The following is a 24236-nucleotide window of genomic DNA, read 5'->3' on the forward strand; positions in this document are numbered from 1 at the left end:
CCTCACCTTCGAATGTGACGTTCAGACGGGTTTTACTTGGACAAAGGCTAACAGCATGGAATACTCTAGTTCAACGGTTGGGTGATATTCAATTATCCCCTGAACCGGATGAATTTAGATGGAATCTTCATGTAGATGGCTCTTTCTCAGCTTAAATCTTTATACAATGCAATCCTCCATTCTGATTTACCAGTTGATAATAATAAGAAAATTTGGAAGATGAAGATACCATTAAAAATCAAGATTTTTGGATGGTACCTTCGTCGAGGAGTTATTCTTACTAAAGATAATCTTGTTAAGCGGAATTGGCATGGAAATTCACGGTGTGTTTTCTCGTCATCATGACGAAACCATCAAACACCTATTCTTCCAAAGGCAGCTTTGCGAAATCTATATGGTCGATCATCCAAGTAGCGTCTACCCCTGTATCCCCCGACTAGTGTGGCAAATGTCTTTGGCAATTGGCTTCATGGTGTTGATTCAAGGTTTAAGTTGCTTCTTAGGGTGGGGGCGCTTGCAGCTTATCCGGGCGCTATGGCTATGTAGAAATGACAAGATTTTTAACGATAAAAACTGTTCTTTGTTGCAGGTCATCTACGGATGTACGGGTATTCTCCGTTCGTGGTTACCTCTTCGACGGGCGGAGAACCGAAACCTATTTACGGAGGTCTGTACACGGTTGGAGGCTACGGCGAGGGATACTTTTTTCCGACATGGGTGGCAGCATAGTCTAAGGATTGAAGCTCCACACTCGTCTTAGGCGTTATATAGTTTATCGTCTCGATATGTATTTCGCCTTTTTACTTTTATTGCTCGTTCTGGACATTTGAAACAGCTGTGTGCATCCTGGTTATGCAGAGGTTGGATGTAATTGCTTGCCAAAGTAATAAAACATCCTTTATCGAAAAAAATACACACCTTATTTCTTCTTGTGCAATATAGTTAATTATACGCGGCCAACTAACATGCATGCATGTTTGCATCCTTAGTTGAGTTATTCACTGATACCATAGTCCATAGATATGTGATTGAACATCTGATTGGAGGCTCAGTTTACGCTGCCGAGGCAAGGAAATGGCTACCGCCAACATTGCGGTGGAACTTGGAGACGGCGCAATCAGTGGAGAAGAGCCCGCCAGATGAGAGGTACTTTGGCGCCCCACCCATGATTGGCATCTTGGCGGTGACGTTCATCTTGTTGATGTAGTCCATCCGGTAGGTCTGGGCAAGGACACCATCGACGTTGTTCGTGAGAGAATGGAACTTAAAACGGAGGTCAAGGTGCACGAGGCTGTCCTTCATGGTCTTGCCATAGTTGTGGATCTTCGAGTCCTCGTCGCTGATAGGCACCGCGCTGGCCGAGATGCTAAACACACCGGCAAGGTCCACCTTGACAGAGTTAACATTGTCTATGCGCTTCACGGATAGATCGGGGAGGACCTTGGACACCCACCGAGCGTTGTTGACGGTGTCTACTTTTACAGGCTCGCCGTCGAGGGTGATCTCGATGTGGTCATCATCCTCGTCCCACTCGACGGCCTTGCGAGCGCCGACGTAGAGGCGGTGGTCGCCGAAGGTGATGCCGAGTGCTTGTATCCACGTGAAGGTACGGTCGTTGGAGGGGTTGTGGTTGCCGATGAAGTGGGCGTTGATGTGGAGATTGGTGTCAGAGACGAGGCAGAAGTCCTGGTCCCTCCTACCGTGGAAGTAGAAGGTGATGCCGTCGCCGCCTGTGAAGCTAGGGTCACCACACGATGTTCCCGGGAATACTACACACCCTGGATAGAAGTGGTATCAGAATCAATCGAGATAACTAATTAAGCAATGTCCTGATGTGTGCATGCTTGCATGGATGGATGGATGGTGGTGAACCAAGGAACATACTGCATGTCGTCTCGCAATCGCTGCAAGACATGTAGCAGGACTTGGGGCAGAGATCCGGGCACTGCGCGATGCACTTTTTACCCCAGTCATCGTCACATGTATAGATTTTGTTTGGCTTGCTGTAGTCAGCGCGGTAGGGCTGGCCGTTTGCGTAGGATTTTACCTCGGTTCGAGGATGACCGTCTTCATAGGTCCAGTAATTGTCAGGGGGAGGAGGAGGAGGGTCGTATCCGCCCCCGCCGCCCCAGGGATCGTCCCCATTCCCGGGATTGGGAGGAGGAGGAGTGTTGTCCTCATTCCGGGGAGAAGGCGGTGGCTGACCCATGGCGCCTAGCGCAAGCGCCACCACTAGGAGGCAGCACCAGCCTAGCCGAGCCGCCACCGCCACGCCATTGCACCTGGCCATTACCTTTGCCAATCACTGGTGAACGGATCGATCGAGATGATCTAAGCTTCAGTGTGTGTATATGGATGACTTGTACTGTGCTGACCACAGCTTCTTATAGGCGATGGATGGCTCTGACTTTGTGAAATAAAGGGGCTAAAGTAGAGGTCAAGTGACTTAGTTTTGGCAAGTGGCGTAGGGGAGGAAAAGATACTCACAGATTGCAGGAACATTATGACCAAGTCAGTGTCGTCCAGTTGACATTAGCTATACCTATAGGCTATACATAATGAATATGTAAACAGTCTTACAATATGCAAAATTATGCATCTGTCCATGTCGGCTTCTGGATCCTCATTATCCATGAAGTGATGCAGTATGAAGAGCGTAACCAGCTGTAAAGCCCGACGCCATGTCGGCATATCGCTGCTTCTTCGGATCACGTCGTCAACCATGTCCTACGCAGATGCGTTGAAGCCATTAGGCCCTATTACTTTTTAAAATAGCAGCCTCTATCACGAGGAGCCAAGTCATTTAAATTTTCTACAAAACAAAAAAGCCCTAGAAAAATTAGAATCAATAATTTATATCATCTAAAAATATGGCAAGAAATTCAGTAATACAAACTTGTACTTAACAATCATGATGATTGTAGTAATAAAATTAGTGCATATGCATATTTCATAAGTAGGTCTAACTTTTAAATTTAAATGTTAAAATATTTGGGTTTGGCGGAGAAATAACGCTATTTTTAGCCATATTTAGCGTTCTAGCGCCATTCAGAAAGCTGTTAGCGAGTGATTCTATTTAGCGCTGAAAGTGCTTATTTTTAGAAGGAGTGTTGTGAATCCTCTATAGCATCGCTAGCGCGCTGTTTAAAACTTCGGTTAGGAATGAGCATGCTATTTTTCCAAGTAACTCAAACCGGTTGTGAATTTGGTCATGTCAACTAGATGTATTCGGAAGTGGAGCTCGTTCCTGGCTAGTATCAGCTTGCTTTGTTGCCTCTGCCCCCAACCCTAACCCTCCGCCCCCAACCCTCCGCCGCCGCCGCCGCCGGTAGCGCCGCCGGGGAAAAGTCCCTCGGGGTGTGGCGGCGGCGGGGGCCCTTCCTTGTCGCCGCGTGGAGATCGGCGGCCGGATCCCCACCTCCGCGATGCTTGGCGGAGCAGACGCGCATGTGATGGGCGATGGCGGCGGCGGCCCTCCTCCCGTCGGCTGTCCCCTGGCGGACCGGTCGGCGCGGGTGGGATGGGCGGCGCTGCGGTCTCCCTCTTCTCGTCGGCTTCCCGCAGCACTCCGGCAGGGGTTGGTGGTGGGCGGCGGCCAGACCCTCGGCCTGCGCCATGCCATCCACCCCCGCCTCGTTGGTGCGTGGAGGCGATCTCGGGCATCTTCCGCGACACGAGGGCGCCCGGGGCAGCAACATTGGGTTTGACGGAGGAGGTGGCCTCTTCTTCGCCGGAGAGGGTCGGCCTGCGGTTGGTGGTGGTGGATTTTTGATCTATCATCGCCATCCGGCGGTGAGATGGAGGTGCATGGAAGCCGGCGATGGTGTCGCCGGTGGAGGGTTGGGTTGGCCAGCCCGGGATGGTCGCCGACGTGGGGGTCCGGCCTGAATAAAGGCGGCCGTCCTAGGGCCTCTCTTGCATGAAGAGGAGGAACTACCGGAGGCCTGGACTCGTGATCTGGCCGGAGGGTTGAGTTCCGGAAGGCTCCGCCGGCGAATGTAACAGTGCTTTGCCTGAGTTTGCTGGATCGGAGGTATTCGGTCGTGCGCACCCATGCGTTTATTCCGACCGTTTGGTTCTGGAGGGAGCGGCGCGAAGCTCTTTTTCGTGTTGACATCAAGTGACTATGGATCCATGATGAAAGTCGGAAGAAGAGAATTTCATGAAGGCCGGAGGGGAGGACTAGCTAAGGGAGGTTCAAGTCTCCGCGCTGTTGAGGGGCTTGCTTGGTGTCCGGGCTTCACAGCAGCGGTATGAAAGTGGGGGCGACAACACATGTGAAGCGCAGAGTCCTACCTTTCGGGGTGAAAACCCAAGGTCCGGCCTTAACTCGGTTGTGCTCGGCGGTGACCTTGGTGGAGGCATTGTTTTGAGAGTTGGGACTATCTTCAGGGTGAAAACCTAAGATCTTTGATCGGGCGACGACGGTGTTGGAGCACTGTTCCCTTCTTGGAGGCGTCGTTTTTTGGAGAGTCTGCAATTCAGGTGTTGTCATGGTGGTGGATATATTGCTGTTGTTAGGTCCGTGATACTGTAGCGGGACTTTTGTTTCTTAGTTTTCTTTTCCTTTTTTTTGTTGTGTGCATCCGTAGTGCCATTAGGGTGGTGCGTTGTTGCAGAGGCTGGGTATAATTGGTATCTCTCGATATTAATATATTCCCTTTATCGAAAAAACTAGATGCATTCGGTCCTCATTATCCATGCATCCCCTTCCCCATCGACCAGAGACGGACGGAGCGACCGGAAATCTAGAATCGGTTCCTCTGCTTTTTTTACGTGCGTTGGCTGGAGGCAACAACCAGAATCGCGGGGCGGAGTTGGATGGATCGATAGCTCGTCGCGCATATGCATGGAAGGAGATTTGAAGGAAGAATCGACCCATGGTCTGGCTCTGACGGAAAAGCAAAGATAGTGCCCTCATCCTCCTCGTGTCCTCGTGCATGCATGACGCAATAACAAGCCGCTCTCGATCAATCGCAGACTAGAGTACCTTGATAATCTGAAGAAAGGTGCTCATGCAGGTATACGATGATCCTACAGGAAATAATGCACATGAGTACCTATCTCTTCCATGAGGCGATTTTTAGTCATGACACAGGGTTTTCAATGTAGATGCTTATAATTTAGCAAAGACTGCTTCTTCTCTTCAAGAGGGGCGCCATATTTAGCTTATGAATATGCCAGACTTTGTTTGTATTCCCCAGAATATTATAAATGAGAAAAACGCTATGTTCGACCTCAAAAAAAAAAAAAAGCTACCGCGGCCACTTAATTTCCATTCAGGTCAAATCATCCATATATAGCTAAAAAAACTGTTTTCAATCTTGGGATCCAAGGAACCCCGGACAGAAGGTTGAAAGGTGGCCCCTGGTCAGCAATATTGGATGTTCACGTTAAGAATGACATCGAAACTATCATGTAAGACACCTGGGATTTACCAGTGGCGGACCTTGATCATTATTATTGGAGGGGTAAAAAATGCTAGACGGGAACTGAGGGGGCGAACTTGGAGTATTTTGTGTTTTCTATGGTAAAAATTGGTAAACAATAAGTGGTATTGTGTACATTTCAATTAAGTTGGGGGGGGGGGGCATGGCCCCCTTTTGGCCTCCACTAAGGTCCGCGCTAGGCTCAAAACAGGTTTTCGCATAGCTATATTAATATAGCTAGGCGCCCATTTAATTTTCAATGATGTCAACTGCATCCATTGGATACACCGAACGAAGCATCACTCCGTAGACTCCCCCATCCGCTTCAATCCCCCGCAGGAGCCTCATGTACCAGGCCTCCCCCCATGTCGTCGACCACAAATTCTTCAGAATCCAGAAGTCGGCGCCGATAGGCTCATCGTATGGGTCGCCCTCTACGGTGGTGTTGTAACCCACTAGTAGCATTGCGTGAGTGAGGTGCGCGGTGCACGACCCTCTGAACACACCACCTCTGTAGTTATAAAACTCCGTGATGTTCCCGTTCAATGCCACAACAACAGGCCGTTCCGCCATGGCCACCTTTTGAGTGTCCTCTCGTTCCTCGGCCTCATGAAGTCCCAGTCCCAAATACCCATCGTATAGCGAGCCGCATAGCACTTGTCGACGACCATGTGCAGGTAGTCCATCTAGGAAGAGACCCCATGAGAGAGCTTCACACTCTGAAATGCGGCAGCCGGGTCGCCACCTTTGTAGCCAAACTGAGAGTAGCCATCACAGTCCACGCTCATAAATCCACTCTTTTTCTAGTCTTGAACGTGTCCTGGAAATCGAGTGCGGTCGTGATGGCGAACGCCCAGCAACTCCCACACGAGCCCTGGTTCTCTTAACTGGAGCTCGCCAAGCCACATGAGGGTTCAGAGGGACCGGAGGATACACTAAGCTTAAGGACATGTGTCTTTGCGAGGTGTTGATGGAATTCAGACAAGATTCAATTTGAGGTTTCCCACAAAAGGGAGACACATTTTGGAGGAAGATTTACAACTACTTTCATGAGCACAAGCACTTGTGAGCGATCAGGTGAGGCCTCGCTCACAGTAAGGTGGTCGCTGATCAGTAAGCAATGCACCAACTGCAACGCCTCGTATGACACGATGAAGAAGGGAAAGCTAGTGGCATTGGCGTTGGGGACCTGGTGGATCGAAGCTTTGGCCCACTTCAAGGTTGCCAACAAAATTAAGAATTTCAACATTGTCCATTGTCGGACGACAGTCGTGAGATCTATGGGTCCTATGATGCGAACGCAAAACACGGGCAATCCAGTCTCATCGATGTATATGGTGCCACCCAAGCGTGATGCCTCGTTGCAATCGATCACAAAGACGATCAAGACACTTTTACCCAATAAAGAGGTGTCAAGTAAGAAGATGGGCGAGAGGAAGCACCGGAGAAAAGAGGAGACAATCAGGAACTACTATGAGATACAAAGAAAGAAGCTTGAGATTGAAGAGATTAATGCACGTGCATCAACATAGGTGGTAGATAACAAGTAAAAGAAATTGGAGCTCGCCTTACTCACCGAGGAAGCTAAGATCATGACAACCCCACTGACCGACGCCATGTATTGTATTTCCCGGACATGGTTGGAGCCTTAGCGGAGGAGAAGAAGATGATCTTTGATCGAGACGTGCGATTCACTCGATTCCCTCTGTATCTCATACTTTTGGAACTTTGGGTATGCCGGCAAGGCCGGGATTGAACTACTTAACTTCCAATCATTTTCACCAAAATTTAATGAATTTGCAATTTATTATGTTTTACTTGAATTACTTAAAAATATGTTTGAAATCTGGATGTAAAAATACCTAAAATAACCAGACCGTGGTCGAAACGTGAGACGTTGTTGGGTCCGCTGCTAACTAGTACATACAGGCCTGGGCCTCTTCCATATCCTTCGCCTGCCGCAAACGGATCCAAACAAATAGAGGCTGCCCAAAATACGGGCCGTTGTTGGAGACATCCTGAATCCTGATACTGCTAGCGGAGGCGCGCAACCTGATGATCACGAGCAAGGCCCATTCCATCATTTGTCAGCAAGGAACGAAACACTACGCGATGTGTCATTTCGGAATCTGGTTATCAACGACCGCTTTTCCCAGCTGTCTCTGCTCCTTCCAAGGCCACGCGATGACACGCGGAGCGGTGGCCCGACGAGCGTGGCGACGTTTCCCAGACACGTGTGAGGATTCTCAGGTTGAATTGCACGAACCACCCTGTGTCTTCTTCGCAAACGCCGGTTGCACCCCTTTGCCTTGAGAGCCGGCTCACTATTTTGTTCGTCTGTCTGTAGTTATGTACAAATGCTCTACAAAAAGATGATTGTAATCTGATATATATATATCCATCACCTAAGCGATATTTCATTGGTCATACACATATATATAGTACTTTCCGCCCATAAAAGAATATTGATAGTTTATTTAAATTTAGATACCCCCACAGGAGCCTCATATACCCGGCCACGCCCCATGTCGTCGACCACGGATTCTTCAGCATCCAGAAGTCAACGCCGGAAGGCTTTCTGTACGGGTCGCGCGCCCTCTACGGTGGTGTTGTAGCCCACTAGTAGCATCATGTGAGTGAGGTCCGTGGTGCACGACCCTAACAAGTCCGAACACGCCACCTCTGTAGTTATAAAACTCCATGTTGTTCCCGTAACACAACATGCTGTTCCGCCACGGCCGCCTTGAGCGCCCTCTCGTTCCTCGGCTCCACGAAGTCCCAGTCCCGTATGCCCATTGTATAGCGAGCCGGGTAGCACCAGGTGTCGACGGCCACATACGGGTAGTCCATCCAGGAAGAGATCTCATGACGAAGCTTAATGCTCTGAAATGCGACAGCCTGGTCACCGCCATGGCAGCCAAGCTGAGTTTAGCCGTTGCAGTCTATGAGCTGTTGTGGCGATCGATCCACTCTTTCTCCAGTCTTCAACGTGTACTTAGGGCTGGCTCTTAGATTTTAGGGGCCCTAGGACGACATGACATCAATGTCCCAATAGTGGAGAAGCTTTCCTAGGATGGGGGGCATGCCCCCCTAATCTAGAAAATTCCTTAAAGATATGTATATATGCTAAATTTTAAATGTTAGTTTAAGCATGATTAGTGTTATGGGCCCCTTAACAATCTTCGTCAAGCTCCGTCACTTGGTCACACACAAAATACTTAGAAAATATTAGTATTCGGCAATATAAATATCACAGTATTAGTAATATTTACATTTAAAAGATCATGGTCTTCGGAATTTCGGTGAACATATTTGAGCGAGCACAATTACACTTGCATAGACGAGCGAGCACAAGTATAGCTGCACACATGAGCGATCACAATTCACAAATACATCTGCAGACACGAGCGAGTACATGTACGGAAGTACAGACGTGCACACGAGCAAGTACAAGTACAGAAGTACAGTCGCGCACACGATTAAGTACAAGTATAGTGCGCACACGAGTAAATACATGTACAAAAGTACAGTCGTGCACGTGAGTAAGTACAAGTATACTAGTACAGTCGCACACACGAGCAAGTACATATACAATTAGATAAATTGCGATAATATTTTTTAGACAGAAGTACTATTTGTAAACAAAGGTTTTCAAAAATAAAATGTGAGCAAATGTGCCAACCAATTTTAAACCGCCAAGTAAGCATCCTCCCATTGTTTCATTATAAATGATATCTTGTTTTGTGTACATGTGCAATCTCATGGCCATTTTGCTCTTCAGCTTTAGTTCAACCCTTTCTTAAATCCTTTTCTCAAGAATACCATAGTTTTGAAGCCCTAAGCTTGACACATTGGTATCGACGGCAAACACTAAGGGGGACAATGCAGGAGGAGCGCCACATAACAATACATGAAAATAGAAAAATGTTTGATGTATTTGCTTTACTAGAAAAATGTTCGATTACCGATATTTGTAGAAAATAAACAAGTGTCAAAATAGTAAAAACACACAAAATTAGTAATGTTGCGAGGGAGAGAAAAGTATGAACCACAAGGGTGTACCTGCAAAGTACCCGCCCGTCTTCTCCCATCGTCCACCGCCAAAAATTCCTCTCTACCCTTCTTGGAGGAAATCCTCCTCTTGTCCACCATGGATGCCGACGGCCCCGCCGCTCCGCTCTATCCGCCGATTGCCGCCGACGTTCCCACCCCCGCCGCCGCTTCCACGCCCCCCACCTCCGACGATGCATTCGTCGACGCCACCGACACCCTCCCTCATCCGCCGCCCCCGCCCCTCACATCGTCCTCCTCCACGCTCCGCCGCCGCCCGCGCCGCGCCAAATCTGTCAAGGAACCCGATCAGGTGCCCTCCTGCTGGGATTCCGCCTCCTCCACCGTCACCGCGGCCGACGAACCCGTCAAGGCCAAGCCCGATTCCTCCGAGGCCACAAGCGCGGCTTCCGCGGCCGACGAACCCGTCACTGCCGAGCCCGAATCCTCCGAGGCTACCAGCGCGGCTCCCGCCGCCTCCACGGTCACCGCGGCCGACGAGCTCGTCAAGGCCGACCCGCATTCCACCGAGGTCACCAGCGTGCCTCGTTCCCCCCCGCCCCCGGATGAGGAATTGGACAAAAAGGATTCCTCCGAGACCACCAGCGTGCCCCGTTCTCCCCCGCCCCCGGAGGAGGAATTGGACAAAAATGATTCCTCGTCTTCTTCGTCCGACGAGGAGGAGGCTGTAGCGCTGGATTACATGCCTCTGCCGCCGGCGGCGCCGCCGGGCATGCTCGAGTCCCTGGCCGTGCTCATCATCAAAGCGGTGGCGTTCCAGGTGAGCGCGCTCATCGCCTTCATCACCTTCCCGGTGCGGCTGCTGCAGTGGTGGTACCTCTTCGTCACCGACCCGGTGGGCTCGGCGCGGCGGGCGCACGACTGGGCGCTCGGGGCGGTGGGGCAGGCCACCGGCGCGGTGGCCGCGCAGCTCGGGGGCGGCGAGGGCGTGGGGCGCGTGGCGGGCAGGCTGGCGTGGGGGTCGCTCTGGGCTGTCTACGTCTGCGTGGTTCTCTGCGCGCTGCTCATCATGGCGTTCCTCGGAGGCGGGCTCTTGGTGGGGAAAATGGTGGAGGAGCCCGTTCAGGTGACGGAGACTCTGAATTTTGATTACACCAAGCCGAGCCCTGTGGCGTTCGTGCCCGTGCGGCGGTTGGTGCCGCCGCATCAGCGGATGCAGCTCGAGGTGTCGCTCACGCTGCCCGAGTCGGATTACAACAGGAGGCTCGGCGTTTTCCAGGTACCTTTCTTGCTGGTCCTTGTCATAGTGGTTTGGTATGATCGTCTCCTTGAAATTGGTCTTCGGTAATCGCTATCAAGGGAACAAATGATGCTGGATTAAAGTTTTGTCAAATGAAGTGATGATTACAGTTTTAGGGTCCTGCCAATTTCTGTGTTCCATCGTCTAGTTTCAGAAGCATAGATATAAGTTAATAACTGCAACTTTGTTGTGCATTCCCATGTTCAACTCCAATTTTGTTAGAAAAGAAGCTGCCTATCATAGAAGGTTTACACGTTGGGGTCTGCTATATATACACTTGATTTTAAAGTTCATCTGAACTATGCAGTGTGATTCAACCAGAAATTTTGCTCCACCTAATTTTGTTCTGTGGAATGAAAGAAGTTCGGGTACAGTCTTGTGAAGTAGCGATACAAATTGAGGCAGCGGTTGATGTTTGGTAATGCGCTTACTATTACTGAATTCAGCAAACTGCGTAAATTTCACTGGTTGATGTTTCATCATCTCTTTGAAAATGGTATTGCCCTGGGTTTGTAAGTTACACTAATACTGTGTAAAGTCTATTATCCAGTGTTATTGCTCTAACATTTCATCTCTGTCTAGGATGTTATGCAGAAAAAAATCCTACTACTTTGATTTGTAAAATGGAAATTGGACTATACCTACATAAACTCTGTTACCTAATTTCTCTTTCATTTATAAGTTCAAGGACACATATGTATGCAACTTGATTATGAAGAGAACATCTAGACAAAGATCGATATTTCTTATATAATCCAAGCATATGAGATTATATAATCCACTACAATGGCAATGGGAGCCAGACTACAAAGTAGATATTTGAAATGCAAAACCGCTGTGGATCTAAAACATGTTTGGTGGGATAGACATAGTGCACTCTGTATCAGGCTGCGAATGTCAATGGATTGACTCGGCTATGAAATTCAGTTGATGATTTATTTTCTGGCAGCAGACTCCCAACAAACAAACTTGCAACTCCAAGAGCTCAAACCTGAAGTCTTAGTAACATAATAACCATGGTTTGCAGCCAGATTGACCACATGTTTTCAATAAGACAGACCATCTCTGCTTCCGCAGTTCAACTTTGCTGATGAAATTCCTGTCTCGCCAACTAATTGTGCCATACTTTTTGAAGAGTGTCAAGGCATTAGATACCCAGTTCAGGTTTACAGAATTATGTGCGTTGCAAGCTTGTAGTTTGTATGCATGCATAATATAGATAATTCCAGTTGCAAAGCTCTTTATATTAGTTCAATGGATAATCCACTCTTAGGCAGCAGACTCCCAAAAGCAAACAAGCAACTCCATGTGCCCAAATCTCATAAGGTTTGCAGCCAAATTTGGTCGTATGTTTTTCAACAAGAGAGACCGTTTCTACCTCGACAGTTAAATTTCATGACGAAAATGTCCGTTTCTACCCAGTTCGTGCTTTCTTGATACATCTCTTCAGAATTATATAAGTTTCAAGCTCGTAGTATTAGTGTATGCACAATAATGATAGTTCAAGTTGTGGTGCTCTCCATGTTTAGCAGTATCTGTAGAAAATTGTATCATAGCATAATATTTTGTATCTCCATCTGATTTCCTTTTTTCCCCTTTGAGTTCAGGTAAGGGCAGAGTTTCTATCTGCAAATGGAGAAGTGGTCTCTGCGACGAGCCACCCATGCATGCTGAAGTTCAAGAGTGTCCACATGCATTTCATAGAAACTTTTTTCCAGAGTTTTTCTCTCTTGACGGGCTACTCGTCAGAATCCCAGGTCATCAGACTAAAAATGAGCGGTATCAAGGAGGCTTTTGAACCAATAACAGGAGTGACGATAATGCTCGAGCAGCGAGCCGAGTTTAGTCCTGGTGCAGGCATCCCTGAGATATATGCTGCATCGCTATTGCTTGAGGCTGAGCTTCCTCTGATCAAGAGAATACTCTGGAACTGGAGGTGGACTCTGTTTGTTTGGAGCAGCATGGGGTTCTTCGTTTTTGAGTTGTTGTTTGCCCTTGTTTGTTGTAGAACTTGTATATTTCCCAGGGGTGGGCATCATGCTGTAGCTCCTTAGGGGCAGCTCATGTAATATACACTTCGAAATAAATGCAAAGATGGTGTCACGGTCGACTACTAATCATGCTGACGATGCTAGTTTTTTCTTCCACCATGCCTAGCATTGACAGTGCATAGTACTAGATTCTCGCTGTAAAGAAAAATATAACCAATTCTACTGCTGTAACTCATATCAGAAATGTTTTTTGAATGATGGGAAAATGTTAAAGCATGCATCAATGCTGAACTCCAACTGCGTTTTATACAACTTCTGTCATGAAACTTCACATCCTCTGAGTAAAGAAGTTCGGGCCCAAGAAGTTATGCCTTTGTTTTTCTTTGGTTGCTGCTAGTACCATGAGGATTAATCATGCTTGTTATTGCTGAGTATCAGATATTCATTATAATGATGCTTCTGAAAGACCAATAAGCAGAAATGCTGTTCTTTTGCTGCAACAAGGTTCAATACTTCTGTGGCAGGTAGCTCTAAGAGGATTCATTTCAAGCTCAGCTATATCTTTCATTTCAGTGTTAACTTCACCAAGATGCTGTCACTTGATGCAGGATTGGAGTGCTCATGCGCTGTCTGCAATGTATAATTGGTTGTGCAGTCGATTAATCGATTACTCTGTAGGATATCATTGTCTTTTTTGTTTGGCTGAATCAAGTGGTGACAATTTCCCTGTACCTCTTTTCCTTTGAACCTTTAATCATTTATTCCTTTTATTGATTGCACGATGGATATTTCTCTTGATTGTGGTGTGAATAATGGCATTGCAGTAACAGGTTGTCGCCGTAGCCAGAGTGCAGCCGTGCAAGATGTCAGGAACAGGTATATTTGAGCAGTTGAGCACCAGTTTAGTCATAAATTCCCTAGATCTATACAATTGGTTTACTTTCTGTCCATCGGTACATTCGGAGTGCATTTGTTAAAATTCTTAGTCTGAATTTATTATCAATGGTACCATTCTACCAGCAAGAGACCAGCAAGGGTCTGTTTCTTCGGTGAGTCTGTTAATGGCATCCATGCTAACAACCACGAGTGAGATCCTGTAATAGTGTGTTCAGCGGCTTTAATTCTCTACTGGTTGGAAGGTCAGATTAATCTTGATTAAGATGCTAGATTGGATCATATACAGTATGCAAGTTGGTAAAGAAGTATTGTTTCATCCACTCAACCAAATAAACAATTTGGTTCTTTTTTTGAGCCAAAGCACTAGAGTATATTACACACGGGGCAAGATTATAAGATCTATTCAGAACAACCATGTTAAAGGGTGGAAATTTCCATATGAGACTCCAACTTTTTTTTCTCTCGCCATGTAACATGGTACTACTTGATAACCAATTACATTGCTGCAACTAGTATCATACATTGTTTTAAATGGTGGGAAAGTGTTCGATCATGCACTCATGCTGAACTATTACTAAGTACTATTTATATTTTATACAGCCTCTGACGTGAATCTTCCCATCCTCTGAAGTAAACAAGTTCTGCCTTTTTTTTTAACATGACGATGAGCTTTGCATGTGCATAGTTGTATCAGATATTCAGATTACATGTTAATATGTGTACTGGTGCTTCTGGATGGCCTGCAAGCAGATCTGTCGTTTTTTTTCTGCAACATGAGTGACTACTCTGTTTCTTTTTACAGCACATGAATAAATACTTATTTTGGGACAAGAAGTGCACATGAATAAATACTTCTGTGGCAGGTAGCGCCAAGAAAATTCTTTCAGACTCAGTTATACCTTATAAACATTAATTAGCTTCACCAAAATGCTGGCATTTCAAGTGGGGTTGGAAATCATCATGCCCGGTCTGCAGCGTGTAATTGGGTTTTGCGTTGATTAATCGATTCTTCTGCAGGATATCATTGCTCTGCTTTTTTTCCTTGGTTGACAAAGAATCCCGGTGACCACCGGCATTACTGGACAAAATGCCCCCAGAAGGTTTGTCAAAAGAACTCATAAATTCGTAAAAAATTGTCAAAACTATTTAAATTCGAATAAATTATATAAACTCCGTTGAATTTCGTTCTGTAGAAAGTTTTCTCAGTGGTATCCGGAATAACCGGTTTTCGGCGAGAACAAAAACCCTGGGGCTGAAGAAAGTGGTGAGAACTTTGCTGAATGAAGGCTTGTGCAGCAAAGGTGAACTGGTCGGTTCGTCCGTAGGATCTCGTTGTTTGTTTGGTTGGTTTTCGGCTGAATCAAGTGGTGGGGATCTTACTGTGCCTCTGTACCTTCGTCCCTTTGAACCACTGATAATTTGCTCTCTTGCTGATTACACAAGGAATGTTCCCGTAGATTAGCGATTTGGAAGTTGGCGTTGTGGTAAGCAGTTGCTGCTGGAGGCAGAGGTTGAGTCGTGCAAGATGTCAGGGACATGTAATTCTGCCAGAGCAGTTGAGCCCCAATGCTTAATAAGTGCTTAAAGCATGAGCCACAAAGTCATAATACCACGGATCCATACAATCGGACTTCCCGTCCAGCGTCCATCGGTACATTCAGAGTTCATTTTTCAAAATTCTTGGTCTGAACTTATCAGTAGTACACCCCTTCTACCAGCAAAGGGTCCGTGTCTTTGGTGAGTCTGTGGTGTCGTCCAGGGTAACAACCACGAGGTGAGGTGAGACTTCATTGTACCTTGCCTGCATCACAAAGAAATAAGATCACCGGCCTCTTTCCGTTGAGCTGTAACCCGTCTGCACCGTGCGAGAGGAAGTGGGCTTGCCACCCGCAGCAGAGCAGAGCAGAACGGTGGTTGCTTGCACGGATCCTGAATTGCTCAAATGGCAATACTCTCCTCGTCGTAGTGTCAAGGGATGAACAGAAGACCCGGATCTGCTGCTAGCTAGGGGACACTATCTGCAGGCTCCTCATGGTGCGAGTGTGCTGTGCTGAAACTCTGGTGACGCTATCGCTACCAGCATTCTATGGTCGGGGTGCACTGGCTGCGACTCGGTAGTGACACTGACGCGTGATCTGCTGCGAGCTAGGACCAAAGAAAAAAATAGCGCGCTATAACAAAATAGCGTGGGTCTAAAAATACACTATTAGCATGCTATAGCGTGCTATTAACGCTGACAATATAGCTATAGCGCAAAATAACGTATGGCATCGGCTTCCAGGATATGCTATAGCGTGCTATTAGCGTTGGAATAGCGCGCTATTTTTTTCCATGGCTAGGACCGAGGTAAACACGCCAAATGGTGACTGTCTGCCCGTCTACCGTGATGATCAACCTATCGACTTCAGCAGTGTCAGTGTGGTTCCCGTAATATACTCAGACATGCATCATGACCTATCGAGTATATGCATATCTACGCGAAGAATATGCAACGGCAACATCCAGCTGCAGATCGGCTTAGCTCTGCTCTTCTGGATTGAGAGGCCAGCATTAGGCTTGATTAACGGTATGCTGGATGACTTCACTACACACTCTACTCAAGTGGCAAAATAAAATTACTGCCGTCCAGTCAAGCAAACAATTTTGCTGCTGCGTAACCATTATCAAACCGAGTCTTGCGTCAGTCCCCACAACATGTTCCAAGTGTCTGCATTTTGTTTTGCGGGTCTAAGTGTATGCATTGTTTGATCCAAATCGTAATCACGTGCTCCCCCGCCCGTTAATCGCTTTAAGCACTAATAATTGCACTCTCTATAGATAATGCTAAACAATGCTGGATTGTATCGGACGCAACGCAACGAGTGTAATCTCACGCGTGTGCCACAGCTCACAGGACGCCTCATACAGCAATCATGTGCCTTGTGATGGATGTTCTAGCTAATGCAAGGTAGAATGATCACACCACGGCGAGATGCACATTTGCGGACAGGGCACTCTCGCGTAAACGAGAAGTCAAGTAGGAGTACATAGGATCCTCTCTCTCTCTCTAACATTAGTAATTTCTCCGGATCAATTTAACATGCGTGCACATAGCTAAATAAATTACTTTGACTGTTATTTGGTCAACAATATATGAAATATATGTCACCAAAATTATATCATTGGAAACCTTTTTTTAAATACGAATCTAATAGTATTGATTTATAGACATATAAATTTATATTTCATTGACTAAATTAATGGTTAAACTATATCTTAAATTACGTGCGCGCATGTTAAACCCCCAGAGAAAGTAGTGTAGATGGGGTCAAGGGATGGAAGAATCAAGACCTGATTTTCCTAATTTAGTACTAGTGCTCTTTCGCTAACTTCGGAATCTTATTTATTCATTTATGTATTACTTTCTTTGGTCTTCAAAATTTTGATGTTTTAGCCATCCGTGGAGTCTTTACAATATGGAAGCGACTATCGATTAACGACGACATCATCCTAATCTCGGTTGCATCTTGATCTTTAAAATATAGGAGCTACTATTGCAAAATTAGTTCTCACTGAGATGGCGTCACTTCAATCTCAATTGCAACCAATATGCTTCTCTCAGACATGCATCATGACATAAATCCAAAGGTTTGCATACTATTTTCTAGTTGCAACTTTCGTGCAAGTCTAAACATAGAATGAATCACCATGGGATCCAAAAGCACGGGACTTGATTCGGCTCAAACTTAATTCTCAGTCGATCGAGCAAAATCGTTGATATGTGATTTTGATAATTAACCTCTTCTAATTATAAAACCTAGAAAGTTTGTTGTGTCATGAAATTTATTTCCTAGGAAAAATCTATGCATGCTGATTTCGCACACCCAAGTAAAAATCTATAAACTTGATGCTTGAATCATTAGAGGTTTGATAAAAAAAAGTTATCCAAAATAACTGTCTAGACTCCGTCCCCTTTGCCACATGCACTGATAGTTGCCTCCACCTCATGTTGTAGCATCTTCTTCCGCGCCAATAACGCCATTTCTAGCTTACAAGTCTTACTATTTCAATCCGTCCAATGGTTTTTGTCGCAAACACTGACTTGAAGTATCGTCATGCCCCACTCAGGCATCTCATCTTCCTCGCGTTCCTCCTCGTATTCTTCGAACCTCTTTCATTATCTTCCTCCCCATCGGCATTATAATCCCGAACGAAGGTAGAATAATTCTATAGCTAATCATTACTAGATATACATGTTATATATGACTAGATATGTAGATAACATTACCATGCCTTGCACGCAGCACTATAGTGACCTTTATCAAATCCTGCTCTAGGCTGGTGCCAATGCATCATCCCACTATAGCCTCCCCACGTCAGCTTTTACCCTCACTCTCACCCCACTCTCACCGCACGGTGCCAGTGCACGGGTTATAGTGCCAGCTCTCACTTCTCTCTCCTCCCTACCGCCCTCACTAGCACCGCTATCGCCTCCCTCTCGCCCCGCTCTCACCTCCAACGCGGGCTATAGGCGGGCGGTACCACGCCCTACCGCCGGGCGGTGGAACCACCGCCCGCCGCTACCGTCTTGCCCGCCTGTCGCCTCACTCTCGCCCCGTCGCGGGCGGTAGCGCCCAGCCTTCAGCCCGCGTTGGCACGAGAAAAAAAGGAGGGTAGGCGCGCTATTGGGTGGATATTATTTACCACGTCATTCCCTAGGGAGGTACGGCAGCCCTGTCGCCTGTCGGTGCTCGACTACACACTACCTGACGCGTCCCGACTATCCTACACCAGACGTGCGTCGCACCCTCCCACTGCCAGTGGGGCCCACATAGTCTCGGTCCCATCCGCAGTGAGACGGAGCTCCTACCCCATTCCCCAGCAGGTCCCTAGTCGCTACCTCCACCTCACCTCACCGCACCAACCGCCGCGCGGCGAGCCTGCCTGCCTAGTTAACTGCAGCAGCTCAGCGCCACCGGGCTAGCTCAGACCCCGACCGGAGCATCCTCTGCCTCAGCTGCCCGCGCGCGCGCCGGAGGAGGACGGCGAATGCGATAGGAGAGAGGCAGGCGGAGCGCGCGGAGATGGTGTCCAAGAGGGGGGGCTGCTGCGGGTGGCTGATCGTGGCGCTGGTGCTGGCGCTCGTGGCCACGGCGGCGGTGGTGGCCATCATGAAGCGGAAGCCCGGGGGAGGAGGCGGCGGAGGCTCCAGCCGCCGCCCCAAGCCGCTCCCCGTCCCCGGCCCGCCCGGGGACGTCGACTCCAAGTACGGTGACTCGCTCGGGATCGCGCTCCAGTTCTTCCAGGTCCAGAAGGGTGAGTACCGCCATGATGCTCTCGCGAATCGACGGTTTTTGCTCCGAGTCATTGCCCGTTTGTTGCGCCGGGATCGCAGGCCTGTTTTCTGTGTCGAGTTTCGCTGTGTTCAGATTCAGTCGTGCGCCATCTTCGCGATGGGTGGTGGAGAGGCCAGTTCGCTCGCTTCGGGTGCTCTGGTGGACTGTGATGACGAATTTCGTACTAGCTAGTAGCTACTGCCGACGAAATCCGTGCCCGACGGTGGTAGAATTTTGGGATTTTTTGTGTGGCCAGTTGCTCTGGCCATCACTTCCTGATGATTTTGACATTCAGAGAGTGGAGAACCTGTCCACTGACTGCAAAAAAGGCTGTATTTTTTGTGGTGCTTTCGTGTTGCTGCCGGTGTGTGCTGGCTTGCAGATTCCACTCAGTTCTTCTCATCTAGCTCTGAATTCGAATGCTTTTGATTTTGCTCTCAGGGTAGGGATTGCTACCTTCATACTTTGGCATTCCCGGACACTGACAGCAATGCGTTTCTTGGAATGCCGGCTGAGCAAAATCGCCAACCATTGCTGGCTTGCTGCTTCACCAGCGCCGATCCGTCCGAGAAACCCTCGCTGATTCCTGTTCTCTTGTGCAGCGGGGAAGTTGGTGGACAACCAGATCCCGTGGCGGGGCGACTCGGCGCTGGACGACGGGAAGGAGGCGAAGCTGGATCTCTCCAAGGGGCTCTACGACGCCGGGGATCACATGAAGTTCACCTTCCCCATGGCGTTCACGGCCACGGTGCTCGCGTGGTCCATCCTCGAGTACGGGGACCAGATGACCGCCGCCAAGCAGCTCGACCCTGCGCTCGACGGGCTCCGCTGGATCACCGATTTCCTCATCGCCGCGCATCCGTCAGACAACGTGCTGTACATTCAGGTTAGAACTATTTTGTGTACTTCTCTGCGTGTAGGTACAAAGTTTAGTGTATTTTAGGAATTTTTTTCGATAAAGGAATTATATTAATATCGAGAGATACCAATTACATTTTAGGAATTAGGATGAAGATTTGTTTAAAGGGATTTAATTATGGGTTTATTATTGGGGCCTGGCCTGATGGCAGTTCAGTAGAGAGGAGAGTTTGGTTGGTACTTGGTAGGGAAGCAACAGTCCAGGTGAGGTGTCATGATCAGGACACCTAATGTTTAGGAGGCACTGAGTTGTCTGCTTCATATGTTCAAAATGACACATTTGTTGGGATCCTTGGCTAGCGATCAGACAAGGGAAAGATCCCATGTTCCTTTCATTTCTTTGCCTTTTTTCTTGTTTTGTCTTTATAGCTGCATTCTTTCATTATGTGATCCCCCTGGTTCCATTAAACCTTTCTGTTTTCATGTTGAACGAGTGGTGGCCTTTGCCCTGTGATGCATTCCTGGTAATGTAACTCGACACACTCTTGGTTGCTTTAATGGAACCAGGGGGGTAAAACCCCTTTTATCTATAAATGTGAAGTTGACCCTTGAATTAGAGTACAATCTTTACTGAAGAGTTGGAATTTATAACATCTTTACTGTAAATGTGAAGTTGACCCTTGATAGTAGGGGATCTCAAGTGTTTTAGTCAACTGCGTTTAGTCAGGTATATTGGGTAGGGTGTAAACTGCATGATCTACTGAAGCATAGAGTACAATCTAACATTATAAACAAACTCTTTCCCGAAGAATAATGTTTTTATTCTGGTAAAATCATTCAATTTAAGCTGTAATTCCATGAAATCAGATCGAAGCATTAGAAAATTAGGCAACTAAATCACTATCGCTGTTTGTCCATCTAACTTGAACCATCATTTGGGTAGCCAATTTCAGCTTCAGGTGTTGAAAACATGGTTTATTTCTAAGAACAGAAAGCAATACACCACCTGTCTTTTCGTTTTATCACTGGGACTAGCTTTTGACAAATTGTTACCTTGTAGGTTGGTGATCCTGATCTAGATCACAACTGTTGGCAAAGGCCAGAAACAATGACTGAGAAAAGGCCGCTCACACAGATTAACCCAAAGTCCCCTGGATCAGATATCGCTGCTGAGGCAGCAGCGGCCATGGCAGCAGCCTCAATGGTTTTCAAATCCAGTGACACAAAATACTCGGATACACTTCTTCAACATGCACAGAAGTTGTTTACTTTCGCTGATACCTACAGAGGCATCTCTAGTGACACCTATCCAAAGCTCCAGAGCTATTATAATTCAACTAGTTATGTTGATGAGCTCCTGTGGGCAGCGAGTTGGCTCTATCACGCGACAGGAGATCAGACGTATCTCAGTTACGTGACTGTGCAAAATGGGAAGGCTTATGCTGATTGGGGAAGGCCAACATGGTTCAGCTGGGATGACAAGCTCCCGGGGACACAGGTTTGCATGAACTAAACTGAATGAATTCCTTCTCATTATGATTCCCTTTGCTTACAAATATAAGAACCTTAAGTGATCTTTATCTATCCTGTGCAGGTTCTCTTGTCAAGAGTCAATTTCTTTGGATCCAAACAGACATCTAATGCTGAAAACATGGGGCTCAAATCGTACAGAGACACTGCTGAAGCTGTCATTTGTGGGCTTCTACCCGATTCTCCATCTGCCACTGGTAGTAGGACTGGCGGTACGTTGAAGTTGGCTGTTGTTTGATTTGGTTTTATGAGTCCATGTAGAGATGCTTTATGAATTATGGGTGCCTACCATGTTACCTGTCTGCGTAGAGAATTTTATGATATGCATCACAGTTTTGCATAGTTTCACATATACGAATTGTGATCTCAATGCAGGAGGGTTGGTGTGGATAAGTGGGTGGAATTCTCTGCAGCATGCCACAAATGCAGCATTCCTTGCTGTTGTTTACAGCGACTACATGCTGACGTCACAAACAGCAGCAGTGGAGTGCAGTGGAAAGTATTTTAGCCCAACAGATATCCGCAATTTTGCTATATCACAGGTGAATGCAGACTACTATTCCAGATACCTCTTATTTTATCTGTAATTTGCAGTTTCCAAAGTTTTAGCAGCACACAGTAAACCCTCTTTCTGTTGACATTATCTTATTTATTTTGCGATTTTCATATGTCAGGCAAATTACATATTGGGCGACAACCCAATGAAGCTTAGCTACCTGGTGGGATACGGGAGCAACTACCCGCAGCAGGTACACCACAGGGGGGCATCGATCCCCTCAGATGCTAAAACAGGCTGCAAAGGATTCGACTACCTCCACTCGACCAGTCCGAACCCAAATATTGCCACAGGAGCCCTTGTGGGCGGGCCATTCCAGAATGACTCCTTTGTAGACTTGCGTGACAATGCGGTGCAGACAGAGTCAAGCACTTACAACAGCGGCACCTTGGTAGGCCTGCTCTCAGGTCTTGTCACTATGTCGTCCATCGCCAAGACATTCACATAGAGCTTTTTTCAAGTGGCGACGGCTTTCATCATCCCAGGAAGCATGAATAGTCAAGAGATTTTCTTGGATCTGGCGATGATAATGCACAGGCATTGAGACGCCTTGCGGTTAGGTGGTGATTAGCAATAGTTAGTAGTGCCATATTTTTCTTGCTTGGTTTGCCGGTGTACCTGTGGTAGCTTACGAGTATTGTATTAGTAGAGCTGATTTCATTTGTTGATTCTGAGGTGTTTCCATCTTGGTGGTTTTGTGCCAATCTGTTATGGCTTCCCAATGAGACTTGCATTGGACATGTACAATCACATGTATGCGCTTTTTTTTTTTTTACTGTGTGTTCCATGCATAGAGAAGAACACCTGGCAATTATGCTGGGAAAAGAAACATGTGTTCATCGTGACATAGAATACTCCATGGTTGCTCCCATGTCCATGTGATTAGTGTTTGAAAAGCCACATACCACATGGAAGCACTATGGGAAGAAATGCATCCTTGAGCTTTTTGTGTCACTGTCCAGAAAATATACTGTATCACTTTATCTGCTTTGCCAAGTTTTAGCGTGAATCTTAATTGGAGCCCTTGTTTATTCCCAGTTAGAGCATCTTTATCCCCGCTTCTGCTCCGGTGCTCCCCCCTTGAGGAAAACTGGAATCGTTAAAACACATCAACGGTTCAGATCACGCGATACCTGTTCGGATTGAGGGTTAGTTTCGTCATTTCACGTTTCTGACAGATACGTAAAAGCCCTGTACAGGCCCGTATGGCCCGCGACTGTGCTGTACGTATTCTCTGTACCGTCTTGTACGTGGCGAAGTCACGTGCGTGTACTGAAGCGGAAGGGACGTATAAAACCTTCGTCGGCTGCTCCGCCTCCCTCGCCCCACCATTTCCCCCAAATCAGGTGCATCGGAGACGGAGAAAACCCTCTCTCTCGGCCACTTCATCTTCTCCACTCCCGCTCCACTGCTAGTTCTCTTCTCAAATCCCTTCTTCTCCGCGCATTTCCATCGAATCGGAGGCCGATGGAGGGTAGCAGCTCCACCGCGAGGGCGGCCGATCGTCGCGTTGGTCAAGAACACCGGCGCTCCTCGCGTGGCGGAGGCAGATGTGGTGCCGGGTGGATGGAGCCGTCGTGGTGCGGCCGCGTCGGGCGGAGGCTTGGTGCTGACGGTGGCGGATGAGCAGGAGCACGGACTCGGCGGCGAGATCGTGCCGGATCTGAATGTGCAGCCAATGGCGGAAGACCCTCTGGTATGTGCTATCCTCTCAACTCCTCAGCTTATTTGCCCTTATTTGATGGTGATTAGGGTTAGATCAAACCGAAGAACAGACGAATCATATATGAATTGTGATAAGGGCTTGATTACTGTGGACCAAATGGATCTAGCAGATTGTCCTATGGTTTGTGTATGTTGGCAAGGGTTTTTTTTAATGTGGTTTGACATCCGTGTGCATTCGTAGTTAAGGGGGGTTTTATTGTCATGTGACCCCAATTTATATACCCTGTGCACAATTTATCTGGTTTGATTACCGCGTGCACAATTTATTTGTTAGTAGTATCATCAATTGTTTGCTACAGAGCTTCATTAGTATGTTTTTATTACATGATTGCATAATTGCTTTAGGATTCACATTGATTTCTAAATCTATGGTAATGTTGTTGTGCTCCGGAGTGTTATCTTGCTATGATGGCAACAACATTGACATAATAATTTGTTCCCTGCATTTATTTTGTAAAAAATATTATGCGATCACAGAGTTATGTTCAATTTTATCAATTAGTATATATACATGATTGTACACAAACATATGGGAAAATATGTAGTTACTATAATTGTACATCACCACAGTATGAATAATAGCATGTGTATCTATTATTTGAAAAGGTATGATTTGGCAGGACC

At 47.1% G+C, this 24236-nt stretch overlaps 3 protein-coding genes across 3 annotated transcripts; 2 read left to right on the top strand and 1 right to left on the bottom strand.

Moving 5' to 3' along the window:
* Positions 1-1053: 1053 nt before the first annotated feature.
* On the bottom strand, positions 1054-2209 carry LOC124657413. Its single transcript, XM_047195967.1, has 2 exons — positions 1885-2209; positions 1054-1778 (listed from the first exon to the last, which is right to left on the bottom strand). The coding sequence occupies exons 1-2, from the start codon at positions 2207-2209 to the stop codon at positions 1054-1056; spliced, it is 1050 nt and encodes a 349-aa protein (XP_047051923.1).
* Positions 2210-10195: 7986 nt separating this feature from the next.
* Positions 10196-12860, top strand: LOC124654911 (seipin-2-like). The gene is made up of 2 exons (XM_047193884.1): positions 10196-10719; positions 12348-12860. The coding sequence occupies exons 1-2, from the start codon at positions 10213-10215 to the stop codon at positions 12792-12794; spliced, it is 954 nt and encodes a 317-aa protein (XP_047049840.1). The 5' UTR covers positions 10196-10212; the 3' UTR covers positions 12795-12860.
* Positions 12861-18691: 5831 nt separating this feature from the next.
* Positions 18692-22637, top strand: LOC124654466 (endoglucanase 24). Its single transcript, XM_047193462.1, has 6 exons — positions 18692-18923; positions 19546-19829; positions 20862-21299; positions 21396-21543; positions 21707-21873; positions 22006-22637. Exons 1-6 carry the CDS (start codon positions 18692-18694, stop codon positions 22333-22335), a joined length of 1599 nt encoding a protein of 532 aa, XP_047049418.1. The 3' UTR covers positions 22336-22637.
* Positions 22638-24236: the final 1599 nt, after the last annotated feature.

This window comes from Lolium rigidum, chromosome 5 (genome assembly GCF_022539505.1).
Source record: "Lolium rigidum isolate FL_2022 chromosome 5, APGP_CSIRO_Lrig_0.1, whole genome shotgun sequence".
NCBI lineage: Eukaryota > Viridiplantae > Streptophyta > Magnoliopsida > Poales > Poaceae > Lolium > Lolium rigidum.